The sequence below is a fragment of the Bradysia coprophila genome, assembly GCF_014529535.1.
Source record: "Bradysia coprophila strain Holo2 chromosome X unlocalized genomic scaffold, BU_Bcop_v1 contig_20, whole genome shotgun sequence".
Lineage (NCBI taxonomy): Eukaryota > Metazoa > Arthropoda > Insecta > Diptera > Sciaridae > Bradysia > Bradysia coprophila.
Window position 1 is genome coordinate 122494 of NW_023503307.1, and position 19391 is coordinate 141884.

The following is a 19391-nucleotide window of genomic DNA, read 5'->3' on the forward strand; positions in this document are numbered from 1 at the left end:
GTAATTAGGCGAGAATTGAAAATTCTCGTTTTGCATTACAAATAAACGTGTCATTTGTATTCATACAGAGCAAACAAAAACCATATTCGTTTGCAGTTAAATAGAATGCGTACTAATATCTGCGCACGTTACGTCAATAATGATCTTTCAAATTCAAAATAATTCTCTCGAAAATTTTCGTTAGTATCCACTTTTGTCTGTGCCTATTAAAAATTATTAAAACGTATCAGCAACAGAATTCTTGTATCGCGTCGTAGAGAAATACAATCAAGCTAGACTCATGCTAATAGCATGATTTGGCATGGTTTTTGTGACATTACCAATTATAATAATGACGAATTCTAGCTAAAATAGCTGGATTCAATGGACTTGAATGTTGTTGACTTTATCAGAGTGTGGTATCAGGGAGAGGGGTAAACGATTCGGGTAAATTTGGAAAAATGTAAGAGGTCGAAGAGAAAATGTGGTTATGTTATCACACCGAGTCGACTGCGCCTCGCTCAGGAACTACAATTTTGCAATATTAGCTTTTTCAAGTGGCACAAAATTTCCCAAAAAAAAAAATCGTTTTAATGACAGATCCGAACCTTCTATTCGGCTGACACACCTTATGTCCTGACGTACTTGTTCGTTATAAAAATGTTACGCTTACAAAATTTATTCATCAAACTGCAACTTCAAAACAAGAACATTTCATTCATGAACATAACTGAATTTTATCTGTTAAAAATCAATAAAACGTAATTAAAGCCAGTGTTAGTGTGTTTTCACTATGGACGTCGAAAAGCAATCAAGATTTCCTTGTACAATGTAGATTGCACACTAAAATAATCATAATAATTACCGTAATAGTAAATTTTATTGGACAGATATATTTCATGCAATTAAACAGTAGCTCAACATCATCTTTTACGAGATCAATAGGTCTCTACTCGTTACTCAAATGGTTTGAATAAAAATGACCGCATGGTGCTCTCAATACATTCAATGAAAGGACTGGAGTAAATTTCCTAACCAAACCAGAATGGTACGGCGCTGCATACTGAATGAGATTGATAAATGTCTTTAAAATAAAGAAAGGAAAGGAGAAAAAAAAACGATCCATAAAATGTCCAAAGATGTACTTCACTTTATATCTAAAGTAGTCGGTGTACAATACGGAGCCAGAGGCTGGCTTTTCGAAACAAATATCAGTTTTATTATATTGATCGTATTATAATTCCCACGGCCATAAGTTTTTTGTTTTTGTTTTAGTCTACATGCATATGTATCTACACATTACGATCGTAATTCGTTTTACCGGTATATTATTTATATATGTAATATGCGTACACTTTGCTATCAGATCACTTTATCGTTTAACAATTATATATACCGTTTGTTATTCTGGTTCTGTCCCTAGATAGCAGTGTCATTAACGCACTTTGCTGGACGTCGTCAACTAGGTAGTATGGCAGATAAGTACGCAAATAATATTTTAAAAAAAACAGTGGGAACGAAAATAAATAAATATCAACCATGGTATCGGCTTGTAAAGGTCGGGGAAAAATTCAAAGATTAGTTTGCGTTCATAGTTTTTGCAAAAAGAAGAGAAGTTGGTGATGTAACGCACATTGGTAACGTTCAAACAAATTGATTAAGTCTGGTTGATGCACCACATCTCATTTGCTTAACCAAAGCACTGTCAAGCACCGAAGCTGACTTTGACATAACTCAATTAGAAGGCCAAAAACACACCTGTTGACTATTTTGTAAAAATTTTTTATAGCCATTGTATGAAAAAGAATAGCCAACTTTGATCGGTTCAGTCCTCTATTTGAGTGACGGCAAAGTCAGCTTCGGTGCTAGACAGTGCGTTGGCTTAACCCATGGATCAATGAGTACACCACATAGCCCTAAAGTATTGTAGTTGGAAGAGGTTAAAGTTGAAAGAAACTCAAAAGTTACAATGCTCAGAAAAAAGCAGTAAATGTGTTAAGAGAAGAGCCACCGAAAATGGTGGTGGTAACAGGGCCCATTATTGGTAATTTGAGTTATCGAATTTATCTAAATTAGGGACGAAATTAAAGAATTTTTTTTATTTACTGATTAAATTATCAAACTTACTTTTCGGTAATTTTGTCAGTAAACTAGGTGATATCAGTAATTTCATTGGTAATTTAGGTAAATTCGATAATTCAAATAATAGGCCCTGCGCGGTACAGACAATTAAGAGGGAAACTATTGCACTGAGACCGAATTTAAGCTTTAACCTGTCACATACATTCATCTGTTTTCGATAACGACGGCAAAAATCATGACAAGCTCTGGGTAATATGGTCCCTTATATAGTAGAACGCATCTTGAAAAATTGAAGTACAATATTTGAAATAAACAGATTAAAAATACTTTGTCTGTTATTGGTTAATAACAAGGTTACAAGGTTACAAGGGCTATCAAGCTATTTCTAGAGATTATTATACTATCATCAAAACGTTACGAGAGACTGTAGTGTTCCAAGAAACTACACATGAATTCTTAGAAGAAAACTTTGGTGAATGACTGTAATGAAGAATTCTCTGAACAGGTCAGGCTAGATATGTTTTAGTTGTTATTGTATTAATTGAATGTCACGGTTCAGTTTGAAATTATTGTGTGACTGCGCCAGGTTACTTGAAATCGATCTCAATACTTTTTTCAGGTTCAGGTCTGCCTGTGTCAGGTCAGATCTGCCTGATCTGTAATAAATTCTAATCTGTTTCGAGCGTTAGTATTAATGTTTGTTCCAGAGATATCTTACATTCACTAGAGTTTGTGTAAAAATTGACTTCAAGTTCGAAAGAGACAGCAATAGGATTCTATAAGTAAGAAAAACTGCAGTACCATGTTATCCGTCTATCAAGAAAATCCGATTTCTTCACTTATGGTAAGCAACTTTTTCCCAAAAATTTTGTTTACCAAAAATAATAAACATTTAAATTTTATAGAATATTTAACTCGAATTGAAACGATTACCTTTTTAATCGTTTATAAGCCAAAAGCGAAAAAAATCGAACATATTTATTGATCTTTAATCGATCTTTTTATCTACCACGTCAAAATCAAATAAAATATCGTACATTATGGTAATATGAATGGTAATTTATAGGAAGATTTATGACATCAAAAAAGAATTCGTCTGAAATGTGTACGTATTTTATGTTATAGGTATATGGGATATGATGTGGATCAAATGAAGATATTTTCTTCAACATTTTTTTTTTTGCTTTTCCTTCACGATGAACATGAAACGATTTCTTTTTCACCGTCATGTTTATGTAATAATATATTGTAACGATTTTTAAAACAAACTACCAACTATTTTCTTTTACTTTAACTTTGTGATCTAGTGAATTTTCACGTAATTATTTGTAATATGATGAAAATAAACCAACTTTTCTAATGTAAACATGGTTTTATCAAGTTTTTGATTTGGTTTTTTTTATGTTATTTGAGCTATATAGTGCTTGTATTTAATATACGAGATGCTTTTCGGTGGATTAGCATTTTGAAAGAAAAAGAGATGAAGAAAAAAAAATTGGCATAATAAATGAAATTATCTTTGCGTATTAAAAACGAGCATATAATCATTCCCGTTGATGTTATGTAATTAAATTATTTTTCTTTGATGGAAATTAGCGGTGTTTTTGAATTGTAATTAAGTAAAATTATATTTATGGTAAATTGGTTGAAGTTCGGCAATTGGTACAAATCAAGAAACAAATTAAAGGTATCGTCTAGCGTGCTATGAAATACGAATTGTTCATCTCATTGCCTTGCCGTAGAACTTCTAGTTTATAAAAAATGCAGCAGTAGTTTCAGAAAGTAAAGTTTATCTATTGGACCTATTGTTGGTTTTATAGACAGAATTCCCTGAAATTTACCAAAAATTTACTGAAATAAAAAGAAATCGGTAAATTCACGGACAATTTCATAAATTATCGGTTTTCAACACAGTTGATTCATTCAAGAATAACACATGTGACAGTTTTTTCAGAGTTGATGTTCATTGTTGTCAATTAAGAGTTTCCAGACTAGAATATTTTGGCACAAAATTTCAAACCGTTTTAGCAAATTCAAATTTGGCGCCAAAGTAAACATCGATGATTTTTGAAACTCTAGAATATCTAAAATGTTGTTTTTTAGGCAAAAACAAATTTTTATTTGTTTATGTCATTTCAATCCGATTTATTCCATAAGAGATATCAACACTATTATGTCCACAGAAATAAATTAGATTGAGGTCACGATATTAAACAATAAAATAGTATTGTTTAAGAAAGGACTTGTTCTACGTCCGAATGTCTGTAGACTTTAAGAGTACAAGAGCTTTTTATAACTTTTCCTAACGAGAGAATAGTTTTGAGTAAATTGTGGAAAAATCTCAAACAGAGAAACGTACATAAATAGGGAAAATTTCACTTTAAGGTTCTTACTTGAACAACGAAACAAACTTTTATTTTAATAGTAGCCGCTCACACAGAGAAAAAAGTCGGATTAAATGTTTAATCTACGGAAAGATTACGAACATTTTAAATATTTCGAAAGATTTATTTTCAATCTTTTTTCAAAGATTACAAAAATTAAATCTTTCGATAGATTGCGTTTCGGATTAAAATGGCTAAAATTGATAGTAGCAATGAGAAGTGAAGTAAAATATAAAACATTTTTCCAGGATCAACTTCCTTTTCGTTGCTCATCCAGATTTATGAAATATAATAAACGTTTATTGAATAATCAAAAAAAAAATTTGCTTTCGATTAGGATTTGAACTCATTTACTATGATGGTTACCTCAGTTGGTACAAAGGTTTCGTATAGAAGATTATTTGAAAGATTAAAATATCCGCAACAACGGTTCGAAAATAAATCTTGCCAAGATTAAGAACCCAATAGCTCAGTGGTAAAGTACAGGACTGGAGATACGGAGGTAGCGAGGTGAAAGAGTTCAAATCCTGATCAAAGTAAGTAAAAAAAATATTTAATTTCAACTAAACAAATAAAATTCACAATTTCAGAATAAAAATATTCAAATAAATGTTGAAAAAAATTTTTGATTTCAAAATAAAAAAAATTGAAATCTCTTGAAAGATTTCGATCTAATCCATCGACAGATTATTTTCGAAAGATTAAATGCAAGTAATCTTTCGAAAAAGATTTAAATCTAATCCAGGATTTTTCTCTGTGCACCGTTTATGTCTCTGTGCAAGTATGGATGTAATGCAATTAACACTCATCGTCATCAAAGGAAATAACATAAATTGTACCATCAGTTGGCAACGGTGTTGCATTTAAAGTATAAACTTCTTTTGTAACTCAGCGCAATATTTGTTCTCATCCCCTTAAAAATCTAAATGATATCAAAGTCACAATAAATTAATTTCGGCGTTGAATGAAACCGCACCGTATTTAATGAGTGAATTTAGGTAAAATTCTTAAATTAAATTCCTTTTTCTTTTGTGTCACCAGTCTCTTCCAAATTCTTATGTACGTAATGATTAACCGTAAAGCATCCATTCGACGATTTACACCCTCCGGTCATGTTTGACTCCACCAGCAAAAAGACAAAGGTTTTCTGAATAATTAAATGAAACATTTAAAACCAGAAGCATACTATTTACCAGCGAATTGAATCAATATAAGCGTAGACTTTATAGAGAACATAACTTGCAATTATAATATATATCGTGCAACCTCTGAGATGCGATAATGATACAGCCGTTGGGGTTAATTATAAACAGAGCAGTGTAAATATTTGATTTGTTGGGAGACATCAATTGATTATAACTTTGTGTTGTGAAAATTGGTATACGAATCGTAGATCTTCATTTTTGTTGTTGTTGTACCAATTGTATGTAAGAGAGTAAAAAAAATCATGAAATCACTCAACATTTAATTTATTTAGAAATAAAATTCCATCAACAATAAAACGATAAATTTATCGTATGTTTATCGTATAATCACCATGTAATCGATGAAAGAAAATCTAAATAAGACACACGAGAAAAGCCAGTAAATATTCCTCAACATGAGCGCCATTATTTATTTACATATGAAACTCAAAATATTTATATTTTTTGTTTCGTATCGTAGTTGGAAAGCGATAAACAGTTTTTTTCTTCTTCTTCTATAAAACACACAATGCAGAACATTTTCATTCCAGTCTTATAATGTATATAAGTATAAGTACAGAGAGGTATGCAATCCAGGGAGATTGTTTCATATAGGTATACATATTTTCATACAAAGCAACAACAACAACAACAACACCAAGCATTATAACTGAGCATTTAACTGATGGCTTTTTTGTGTACATGAATCCCAATAAAAGACGATAAATTAAGGTTTGAAAATCGTTAATTTTATGGATGTTGGATACACCATATTAATTACTGGAAAATAAAATAATTATTCAATGGATTTTTTATATTTTTTTGGTTTTGGTTTTTTGGTATCGATATGACATAAAACAGTGGCGCCACATCACAGCTGCATACTAAATAAGTCAATTAACACTTCAATAATTTTCCCGTGAGGTTTATCTTCGGATCGCTAACGTTGTTGTGATGGTGTTTTGAATTTTTGTTTTGTTTATTTGGGATACAGAGCTATTTGGAAAGATTTGGTCCAGAAGGGATTAAAATATATGTTGAATTTTGTTGATTACCATTTTAAGAATGTTAATAATGCAGACACTAATGGTTAATATAACAAAATTTTGTTTCTTAACAAGATCTCGTTAATTTGATCGTACGATCGTACCAAATTTAAATCAAAATTTTGATGTTGGAGGATTTCAGTAGCTACTTCCAATCCGAATTTCAAACCAACAACTGGAAATTAGTGATTTCATACATGACTATTGCGTTTCGATGTCGAATTTACAATCTCTTACCAAAAAGTTATTGGTGTTAGCCCAGGGAGGGGTTCATTTGACCCAGAGAGTAGCGAGGGCAGCCAGTAACCCGAGAAATAGTAGATTACAAAATGCTTATTTTGACAATTTGGAAGTTATGTAGTTGGAAGGCGTAGTACTCAATCCGTGGACACTGGACATATATATCTGTCGTGGACATATATATCTGCCGTGGACATATATATCTACCGTGGACAGATATATCGAGATAAAAAGGTTTGCCCTAGAGAAATAAATGCGAGATGATCGTTCTAGGCAAATAGATGAATTTGTTTTATCGAGATCAGAAAGGCATCCAAAGTTTTGGGTAAGGTTAACAAAAATATCATAATATCATAATATCATAATGACACAGGCGTCGAAAACCATGTGTTCTTTTACCCCTAAGCGTATAATAATATTTTTCTCAACTCAGTAACAAAAAGTAAAACTTTCGTTGGCTTTTTTGAGAAAAACGTTGTATGCAACTGGTCGATTAATCGTTTTCGAGTGTTTATTGGCCTCAATGTCGCCTCGGATCAACAAAATTCTCACAAAAATTCTACTTTTTATCTTTCCACGCCTAGTCATGAAAATATAGTAATTTTCCTTATGCAGAATGGAAAGCTGTTTAAGCCAGCGAACCTGAGTCATGAAATAGTTATAGACAAGGGATAAAAAGTTGAAAAGTGGAGTTTTCACACGAAAACTAGACTTTTCATTTTTATCTCGAGTGCTGTAATGGATTTTACATGCTTTTGAAACCTAAAATTTTCGACCCTAGGGAAAACACTCAGTGTTGAAAGTTGAAATAATCTTAAATGGGATGAGAGTTCAAAATAATTCAATTTACTAAGTAAAGAATTCTAGCGGTCATCTCAGATAAAATCATTCCTCTAGCATAAATTCCTCTTTATTCATTCCACATGCATTACCGCATAAGTATAAAACAAAATTATACGTGTGTAAGACGTGTATGTATGGTAACGTCTCGTCGATGTTATCTGTTGGTACTTCCATTCGAATTCAGAAAAGCCTCAAAGATTGGAAAGTCGAAGTCAAAGTCGAAATTCAAGTATCTAGGTAGTTTAACCTATTACGTGTCTAAAAGGTGTCAACTAAGAATATCTTCTTCAGCCGCAGAATAGGCCATAATGTGTCTACTATAGCCTGAATCCAATTTTTTATCAAGTGCACAGACAGAGCAAGTTGGAAACTTTTTAATCACTGTTTTACAGTCTCGTCGTGTGATTCGGTAGACTTTAACGTTTGATAATCACAGAATTATATTTTAAAACTCGTGATGGTAATAACTGGTGGATATTGAAGAGAAATGAAATGACGAAACTATTTATTGGCTTTTTCAAATTTTCCACAGTCATCTTAACGCATTAGCAATAATTCCGATTTATTTAGTCCCACTGTTACTTCCGGTGCTACATGAAACATCTCCGCAAACACCTCTAACATGTCCATAACTTTATACACATAGATATATTATGCATCAATTACACAAATTAAGTATTTTGGGGCATCATCCAACAACTTAAATTTTAAAAAAAATGGTTAAACACTGAAAACCATTAACGAAATAACAAACCAAACAAAAAAATTAAATTTTATTGTGTTGTGAATATTCATTTTATAATTTGATACGTCGTCGTGGTATATATATAAAAAAAATACAAATTTTTAATCAACGTTGAAATGAAGAATTTTTTTTTTTTGTAATTTATATTTTCTTGCTTTTTTGGGTGCTGGGAAGCGGTCAGGCGAACTTCCGGTCATTTTGTATAATGTGACTTTTACATGACATTTAAGGTGAGATCATATAGGCAACCCAGAAAATATGACCGTAAAAGGGTGAGGAATCTGAAAAGCGTTTATTCATTGTTTCACTGCAAGCAGATGAAACGAATATCATTTACGTAAAAAAAGAGAAACATCAGGAGATTGTGGTGTCCATTTATTTTTCTTTCTTCATTGTACCACACCACTCGGTTACAACATTATTTATTGTAGATAAGAATGAATGAAAAGTGAGTGCACTACTTTAATCATTTCGAATCTGCAAAACGAAAAACCAGTTACAGAATATAAGTAAAGAAGTAAACGCAATGCATAAATCCAATTAACTGGACAATATTTCAGTGTGTGTGAGTAATCTGCAAAATGGTACGCAAAACTTGAATGTAAAATATGCTGCAGGTGCGTAAATACCCTGTATGTGTGTATGTTATAAAATTAAAATAAATTTTTAAGGCGTGGGAAATATATTCACACATGTGGTTTATATTGTTTTTCTACAACTAAAGAAAGGGCGGCGGTAAGTGTTTTTAAATACGGGGTTCTAGGGTTTTTTACGGATAGATTAGCCGTTGGCCGTTGAGATGAAGAGCACAATTTGGTTACGGAAATTTAGGAGAGCTTTAACCAGCCTCATATTAAGTGTGCAAAAGTTCGGAGTAATTCAATATTACCAGATTGTTTTGTCGAAATTATTACAGTCAGAGGCAGTGAAATTTCAGCATGAATTTGCTTGAGTTGTTTTTCAGAATACGATTTTACCACTACCGCGCGCGGCTGTAAACAGATAAAGTAAATTCAGGCTAAAATTTTACTGCCTCTGCCTACGCCACTGCTGCATTAATTCGAAACTGAAAATTCACGTAACATGAGGGTCAATTCAGTATATTTTCACACACATTAGAGTAGACAAGACGAGACATATGTTTTCAAGCAAGTACAAAAAAAGAACTGTGTATTGCAGGTCTAATGGATGGACGGTTTATTTGTTTTATATGGAACCATTTTTCGATATAGTTTTTTTTTTGTAGAATTCAGAAAAAAATGTGTACCCAAATTTCATAACTCAAGTGGAAGATAGACCATTATCTTTCTAAATAATTCAACAAATAATTTATGTTTTGAAGGGTGGGTGCTGATGCAAGAAAACGAAACTAAAAACGTTATGCAAAGCCTGCAAATGTTAGGCAACGAAGATTTTTTTTGAGAATCACGTGTACTAATCTTCAACATGAGTCAAATATTAAAATTTTTCTAAAATATCAAGTAAAAAGAAGTCCATTCAATAGAGAAAGTTAGTTTCTATGACTGCTCTGAAGCTATTTTTACTAAGACCACGGAATCCAACAAAATACAAACCCCAAAAATTATTCAGAAAATGAGATTAATTTTCTTACAATCAATCTCACCTCCAACAACCATACATCTTTTTACGTAGCGCGTTAAACACTTTTAAACACTTTTAAACAAAAAAAAGTAAAGAAGAAAGAGCAGCACTAAAAATAGATTAATAAACCACCACTTAGCATCATTGTCAATCAATCTAAGCATTTTAAATTGACGTACCACAAGTGCACAATAAACATAAAATAAATCCCTCTTGCGTTTGACGCTTTGTTGAGATAATCCCAAAAATAACACATAATTTTATCAATGACTAATAACAACAATCCTCAAGTTTACATAACCCTTTTATCCTCAAACGTGCATGTAATGTTTAAAATCGTTGTCACATTAAATCACAACATTTATGACGGAGTTAGGTCAATGAATATATCTTATATATGGAAAATATATTCCAATTTTCTTTTTCTTCGTGTCGTTTTTTTCCTTCTTCTTCTTCTTCTTCTTTTTCTAAATCTTCTTATAATATGATGAATACGTGGTAGCTATAATGCTACCAATTCAATATCAACGAAACACTTCACGAATGACATCTTAAAAATTATGTTGTATGTATGCAGCTAGCTAGAGGTACATTTAAGTGAGGTCGAGACAGTGATTAGTTACTTCCGGTATATCTAACTATAAACTATATAAATGTTGAGGAGTATTAAATCGGGGAAAAAAAATTATTCACGCCTTATCAACTATAATATGTTTTAAGAGAGAGAGTGCGATGGGTACGATGACAAGTCGAATTAATAAATTCAAATTTAGCATTAAGACAATGTAGTGGTTAACATATTACGATTATGGCATACGGTATTTGCCTCAGAAAGGTTAATAAGAAGCTAATAATATTCCATAAGCATTTGATTTATGAAAACAGCGATCGGTATAAAGTATCCTTCGCAATTTTGTTTTTTAATTCATTTTTCACCACGTCATTTTCTCACCTCAGACTGAAACTTCGGATGCCTCTGTGGTGAAAAATTATGCTTTGGCCAAAAATACACCCGAATGAAATTAACTTTTCAAATTTTTTTCTCTAAGAACAAGGAACTACTAGTCATCTGATTTTTGGATAGTTTTCTTATATGGAAAAGTTCATTTCAAAACAATTAAAGAGACAGATTTTGAATGATCATAAGTTAAACAAAATAAAAAAAGGATTCAACGAGGAAATCGCGATTAGTTTCCTAAGTTTCGTCGACTAAGGCTGGAGCTGTCGCTGATCAAGCAGAGCGTAGGAAACATAATCATTATGTCGGTCTGAAAGAGAATCACTTGTTTAAACCAATAGCGTTCGAAAGTTTGGGTAGCTGTGGCCCAGAAACGAAAGCGTTTCTCGTAGTTTTAGGAAAGATGATGAAGAAGGCTTCCGGAGAGAAGAAGTCTTTAGATTACTTGCTTCAGAAGATTTCTATATCGATACAGAGGCGGAATGCGGCTTGTATATTAGGAACTTTTGGAAAAGGAGTTGATGATTTTTATTTACTCTAGTTTTAATTTTTAATTTTTGTTTTTTCGTAGACATACTAATGTTTTCTTTTTTTTTCTTTTCCATGTTTTTCGGGAATTAAGTCGAGCACAAGATATGAAAATTTAATGAAGAAATTTTATTCAATTCTTGTTTCTTTAGTTTTTAGTTTTTTCTTTTGATTATTTTAATTATTTTAATGAAATGATTTGTAATGAAACTTAATTGTAATATTTAAACATATTTTTTATCGGAGTTTTAGTGCGGGAGAGGACGCTTTCTCCGACAATAAATACAGACTATAAAAAAAAAAAAAGTTTCCTACAAAAGTTACGAAGTTACAAAATTTGACCGAAAATATCACGTTGAGTTATGACTGCATCATCTGCAAAGTACTTTCACACAATTTTAGTAATTTGAACCCCATACCTCTACGTCAACACTTTTGCAATACCTAAAACATGAATGGGCACTTTTCCCCAAAACCTTACGTCTCATCCAAACTTTTCTATTAAGAAGCACTTAAGCCAATGTCATAAGGGAACAAATGTAAAGTGAAACGTATGACACAACTGCTATTTTTTGGCGTTTCATCGGGTATTCATAAGAACAAAGCTTATGATGGCAAATGCAATTTAGGTGAAAATTAACTAATTTAATATGATTAAAGTACAAATTATAATATATGAATAAGTAAATGTGCAATGCATGTGCCAAGTGATGTGACAATAATGTGAAAATGTTATCTATTACAGGTATATCAATCAGATATGAAAATTGACAGGTTTCAATTGGACGTACGTGCAAAGATATGTAATTTAATACTAATTAGGCGAACAAACAAATAAATAAAAGTTTTATGGAATTATTGTCCATTAAGAGATCGTAATTAAAATAGAAGATTTCGATTGAACATAACCTCTAAAAGTTTCCAAGAAAAACAGTGAAACAAATAACTGGATATACTGACCAACTATCACGGTGCCAATTCAATTTATAACCAAAAACATCTCTCGTATTTGGTTGTGAAAATATTTTTCCGCATTCTTTTACGACAAATATTAGGCTCCGTCTTAGGATGTCTTAAATTTTAGTATTGAGAGAACGTGAGGAATGTTATAAGAACAAAATTCACAAGAGCTAGTACAAATTTTAATATTCCCTCCGTAAACATCAGTATATAAATTCAATGTGGGTGTAATAAATTTAAAAAAAGGCACAATCAGCATAATAAGTGTTCACAAAATGGCTGGCAATTAATCACTTTTTGTTTTATTTTTGTTTAAACAAAATAAAGAATATAAAAATGTTGCATATATCTGAAATCAGGGTCATAAGACTGTACGCTTCGATGAATTTGCTCGTTAAAAAATTTTCGTTTGTTCTTTTCGAATTGCTAAAGCGACGCATTTACAAAAAAAATATCCAAGAAGCAGAGAGTTTTCTTTATATTTTTTGTTTCAAATAATTAAGTAAATTTGTGATACGTTGGCAAATATTTTTTTTTTTTAATTCATTGATCGGACGGCAAAGGGATAACATAGTGACTTTTTGACTACATCTTTTCAGTAAACTTACATTAACAATCAATTTATTAACTCCATAGAGCTACAATATTTATTACGACCTTTGTCATCAAATTATTAAATGTAACTGAACTAAGTGATATTAGTGAAACTTACGAGTATTAGTGTGCCGAAGAGAGTATTAAGGAAAAATATTTGTATCAAAATACTTCGATGAGACGTAGAATTCGGCAGGATTTCATCAGGATTGTTGGCTACTTATTTATTGTAGACACGGATAACCGAAATAGGCGATAACTTCTGGTTATATAGATGTATAGATGGATATGTAATTTGAATGAATTTAAAATTGACGCACACGAGTATGACCTTAACCCACAATCTTCATCTTACCGTGGTGATGCTCTGACCAACTGAGCTACCATAACCACGTCTCATTTTTTGCCTAAATGAAATATAAATTTTGGAATGGAGTGTTGGAAGTGTGAAACTAGTTTGATTGTACAAAGGATCGTTTAATAATGAAGAAATACAGAATTTAGGAAATTGGTCTGATACACACGATTACTTAGTTCTTCTCAATTTAATTACATCAAGTTACTTTGATTTAGCATGGAGTAGCACCTTTATTAGAATATTCAATACAGGGTATGATCGTATCATACAAATGACAAATCTGTATCTAAAATATTCAGTGTCACTTATATGTCACTTATCGTAACTACTAGATGATGCCTTATTCGTCAAACAGAAATTATAGAGCCACCCGCCTAGCCTATTTATAAGAAACAATTTTCTTCAGGTTTCTCGATTTTCTAGAAATTTCTTGATTTTTCGAAAATCAAGAAAATTTGAGACAATTCAATAAAATGTTTCCACCGGTCAATTTAGTTACAAATTCTATGCAAAATTCAAACTTTTTAATGTGGGTATGGGTATGGGATTATGAATATACTTAATCAAACGTTCGATTAAAACTTCACAGTTCTCAATAAAATTTCAATTTACTTACCACGACTGCCATCTAACACAAAAAGCAGAAATTGTTGTATGTATTGAACTATCAAACAACGGCGATGCAGGTAAGCTCTGCTAGAGGTCGCTGTGGTTTACGAAATAGATTCGAATATCGGATAGAAATGGTATGAAGCAACGGAAAAGCTTTGAGAAATGCTCACGGTTTGAATTTTAAAGTCGTAAAAAAAGATCATAAACATCGGTTATTATATATCCATTTACGCATATATCAATACTGCTCATACGAAAAAAAGAACAACAACAACATCGTTTGTCTAGATGACCTACGAGCTAGGATTTATTTTCGTTTTCTCGCTTTCTTATGTATATGAATGAATATCAATGCCAAGAACTTTTCATCACCTCAATCTACATAAAATTTGAAACGTATTTTGGTGTAGAAATGTGTTTGTTTTTAAAATTTTTTGCCAGTTTCAATAAATTTTCGCGTAACAACTTTATTACAATATGACTTAACAACATCATAATATTCAACGGTTAAATGAGTATTATGAGCAGTTTCTTTTTTTGTTAAACTGTATGCATCTGAATGTTAAACTCAGCACACTCAATTTACTTGATGGCGGTTTTTTTTCATAATTGCGCTCCGTATCTCGTTTAAGACTTTCCGACTGTTCGGAGCGCCCTTTGCATTAAGTTCTGGCCTTTATGACGCGCTCATGCATTTCTTTATTCCATGTCGTCTTTTTTACTTGTAGTTTTATTTTTCACAAAAAAATATATATCAAGCAACAATGTTGATACATTTATATTACATGGCTAAGCAAAATGATCAGCGCTGTACCTATCTACTCTATATACATTTTACATACATATGGTAAAGATAAGTGAAGTGATGCTGTGTGTTCAGTCGTTCGTTTTTTTTTCATCATCTTCTTCTTTTATGTAATTATGTTTTTTATTCGTTCGTCTTACAATAATTGTGTTTCATGTAAAACGAGAATGAATTAACTACAAGTTTTCATTCATTCATGTGATCGGTTCATTCATTTTTTTGATTTTTTTTTTATTTTCTTTAATTTTAAGTTAAAAGTTGTTGTATTAGTTGAACTTTATTTACGGCTTATATAGTATGAGTGTAAGAATTTCAGATAGTAAGAATGATGATGTTTCGGTTATTTATGCCTTTCTGCCTTTAATGTTAAATATAGAATTCTGATGAAAAAAGTGCATGTGATGATGTTAGTTTAGTATAAATAGAATTTAATAAATCTTACAGTTGAATGAAAGAAATTTAATGATGATCTTGAAGCATTAAAGTGTATTAAATGAATCATATGTTGTGATTATAGCCGCATAATATTTACGTTAGTTGGGTGAAATTGATGTTAAACGTCAACGACAACGTATATAAAATAAAGTCCATCCATCACACCAAAAAAAAATTCCACCGAATGCATTTCTTTTCGACTTCATAAAATGTGTTGACCTATTTTTCGTTCAATTTTAATAAATCACTAATGACTTCCCCTCACTCGGTGTCACGTTAAACAATTGAATTGTTACAATAAATTTAATTCGTTTTATGTGGTATACCTCCTATACCTCTTCATTTCTAACCCATAAGTAGCCAAGGCAATTGACTATTATGCTGTGCTTTAACACTCTGTGGAAGTAAACGGCGCTTATCCGGAAGCGTCCATTTAACCTTTTAATTTTTAGTTTTGCATAATTTCACTTTACGTTAACAATGTGATGATGTAAAAGTCGTATGGTCCGGTCGCATGACCGTTGAGACAAAAGTTTTGTTATTTTACGAAAAGATTTATAAATAAATCGGGTAATGAATAGATGGAGCGCAATTTTGGCAAATTTTTTTATTGGAAATGTCGATCGAAGTTCTTGCTTTGGAACTTAAAGCATACCGTTCTTTTGACATTCAGCAAAATCGCTCAATTTAAATGTCGGATCCCCGCACGTGATTTTTTTCTTCGAAATTTGTAGTTTACTCGGAATTCAATACTTTTGTTCAACTTATCGTCTAAATTCTCATCAAAAACTTACCCAATGAATTTTCCGGATCCGACAAGTCGGACAAACTTGGCACCTTTTGCATGCTGCGTGGTCCGTCTTCGGGCTCCTCTTTCAATAATATCGGCGGTCCACCCTCGAAACCCTGAAAAACCGTTGAAGAATGCACATTTAATGGAATAGTAAGAGAAAGTTTGAAAATTAAACTCGATTGACAATTAGAAGTGGTTCAATTAAAAACCGACTATATTGCAGAGTCTCGTCATCAAGCAAAATATTTTTCTATATGGGACATGAGTACCTCAATTAAAATCGTTCACACTAATTAACTTCTTACATACACTAACCAAATTGTGTTATGTGTACCTGTGCGTGTTGTCAAATAAAAAGAAGAAGAAACATAGCTGTTTGAGTAAATGTAATATCAATTTCAATAACAAAAGAAAAATTAACTCTAGATATCGAATGAAATTTAAAATGTTAAGTTAAGGTATTATCACACTGCATTGTAGGTATGCATACACCAATACCATACGTTGTAACACTATTATTATATCGAAACATATGCGTAATTATTATGATAATTTTAAGGGGAAGAAAGTACTGTATAATATTATCGAAAATCTTCTAATTACGTTCGAAATAAAAACGAAGGATTGTGTTCAAGGTAAATGGACAATAAAAATTGAGCTTCTTTTGAAAGAATGACCTTTTTTTTAATCTCAGAGTTCCTCAGTTGGTTGAATGTAACACTAAACGTCCCCTACTTTTCCAGCCTCTGATCTAAAAAAAATCCAACCTAAGTTACTCTGAACTTTAAAAAAAAATAATTAATTACAGACTCTGAACCACCTCCGTCAACTTGTCATGTAACATATACTAAATTGTGTTTCACCAGACTAAACATCGAATATCATTTTATCGTCACCAAAGCGTATATCCTTTCACCTCTTAGCATCACTGTTTTGTAACATTGATTGAGTGACCACCGCGCTAAAGTTGTAATTATCCGAAACAACAAACTGCTGACTTTAATATGATATCCGAACATGGCTGGGTGCAAGGAACGTTTTTTTAATGAAATCGGATATAAAATTATATAAAAAATGTGATACATTTTTGTAAAATTTATTGTGAGCAAGCGTTTTTTATCGTCAATTTTATCGTGACAGTAAAAGCCTTACACATTCGCCTCCTCTCATTGGGGAAAAAAATATTGAGTTTAGACATCTAAAAAACTTCAATCTTTTGAGAAGAATATTCTCATTGGAAGTTCTCACAGAAAAATAGTTATTCGTGCAACATCGTTGTCAAAAGTGAACTTTTTCGGTGTGGTGACGTATGAAGAATCTTTTGTCGCTCCTTCAATTTTTATCACTGAATCATAATAGTTATTTATGTCACCGAGTGATAAATGCTTTTTTAGGCACTTCAAGTGACTTGATGTGTAGATGCCTAAAAAACATTTATCGTCGAGTTTGATACGTTTATCTAAAAAAGATTCACTTTTCGTCAAAATTACTCTTGTGTCAACTGAATATGAAGCATGTTAACCGAACTATAGTTTCACAAATTTCATTAGGGTTATGGTGTTATCTATCTATCTATCTATCTATCTATCTATATATCTATCTATCTATCTATCTATCTATCTATCGTTAGAGTACACCATAAAATGGCCTTAAAGATTTTCGATTGTGTCCACTTTTCAGAGCAATGGAACAAATTCAGAACCTTTACGATTACGAGCGAAAAATTATCCGAAAATTGTTATTTTCCTTAATCATTCGGATAGCCATGGAAAAATTGAATGAACATTAAGTGCGTATACCAACAAACTTTCTAAAAATAAGCAGTACTTTATCAAAAAAAAAATGAAAATACAAATTGTTTATGACCATGCCCAATTAAGCGCGGTTTATGTGTTAAATGACTTCAACACAGCTCATTGATAAATTATATTAAAACTTTGTCTCGAAATGCGAATAATAAACATTTTCATTTAAAAAAAATAACGCAAATATCACTCATAAACATACAAACATATTCACATTTAAGTTGTCAAATTGCTTTTAAATAAATTCATTTTTATTGACTCAACAACCAAACAGCAGCGAACAGCAAAATAATTGCACAAAATTGCAGTAAAACAATCAAATAAATAATATTCCGTTAAATTATCGTATGTAGAGTAGATTCGGGTGTAGAAGTGTACACAGAGGAATATAATCATTTACATGAAGAAAAAGTACACATTTTCAGATAAAAAAAATGTAAAAAAGAATTGTTTTCAATTCGATGCTCTTTATTTTCTACTCATTTTAGGCACCGGAAACGAAAAAGAAAAAAAAATGACGATAATTAGTTCATGTGCAATATATAGTCAAACTAGCAATGCAGCATCACTATCCCTAACAAACTTACACACAGTTTACTACACTTTAAACAAGAGAAAAAAAACGGTTGCGAAGGGTCACAAATTAAGATATCTCTTAAAACGACATTAATATTTATTTATGTTTCGACATGGGTTATGTGTAGTACTTAATAGTTCATGTTAAGTATGCTGTCGTCTTAAATGGAACGTTTATGCCTATTAATTTAGCTTCTTTATTTTAAATAAATTAAACTATAAATGTTAATTCGTTTTTCGTTAAGTTGTTTAGAAAAAAAAATGTTATCAATGGTAATTTGAACTGGGGACACACTTTAATCGTGTCAGTATCACCGTCAAACAGAACAATATTTTTGGTTCAATTTTGCAATTTTACAAGACGAGTTTAGTGTGTTATGATTGCATCGATTGATTGATCGCAAAGTTAGATTGCTAATAAGGGACGTTGAGAAATGTATTTTTAGGCGCGAGGACAATAGTTTGTGTATCAAGTTTACAACACTGATTATTACAGAACTAATCGTAAGTTGTAGTCATATCAGTTAAGTATCCATGCCTCTTGAAAGATCATTCAAAAGATCGTCTTCTCGCTTGTAAATCATCATGAGATAATGCATGTCGTATTGGCTGGTAGTGGGAGAAAAAATGTTCCCGGTTGTATAGTCATCTTAAAATGGACTCTAAGGAAAAAAATTCTAAAAGAAAATAGTAAAATAAGGGCGAGGAATAGGTCGAAAAAGTGTCTGACCTGAAATTTCCGGTGAAGTCAGGTTTTTATTTTTGAAGAAACCTCACCTGAACCTGAGTTTCTGAAACCTCTTAGGTCAATTTTCATACAAGGTCTATCGGGTTTCAGGTCAGGTATGACCTGATGACAATG

General features: G+C 31.7%; 1 protein-coding gene across 8 annotated transcripts in view; it reads right to left on the reverse strand.

Moving 5' to 3' along the window:
• LOC119068687 (ETS-like protein pointed) overlaps nucleotides 1-19391 on the reverse strand; it is a 112885-nt gene that overhangs the window by 62201 nt on the left and 31293 nt on the right. For all 8 annotated transcript variants that reach the window (XM_037172367.1, XM_037172366.1, XM_037172372.1 and 5 more), the window contains one exon: nucleotides 16150-16261. In XM_037172367.1, the coding sequence (XP_037028262.1) occupies nucleotides 16150-16261 (112 nt within the window). The remainder of the gene's footprint in view (nucleotides 1-16149; nucleotides 16262-19391) is intronic.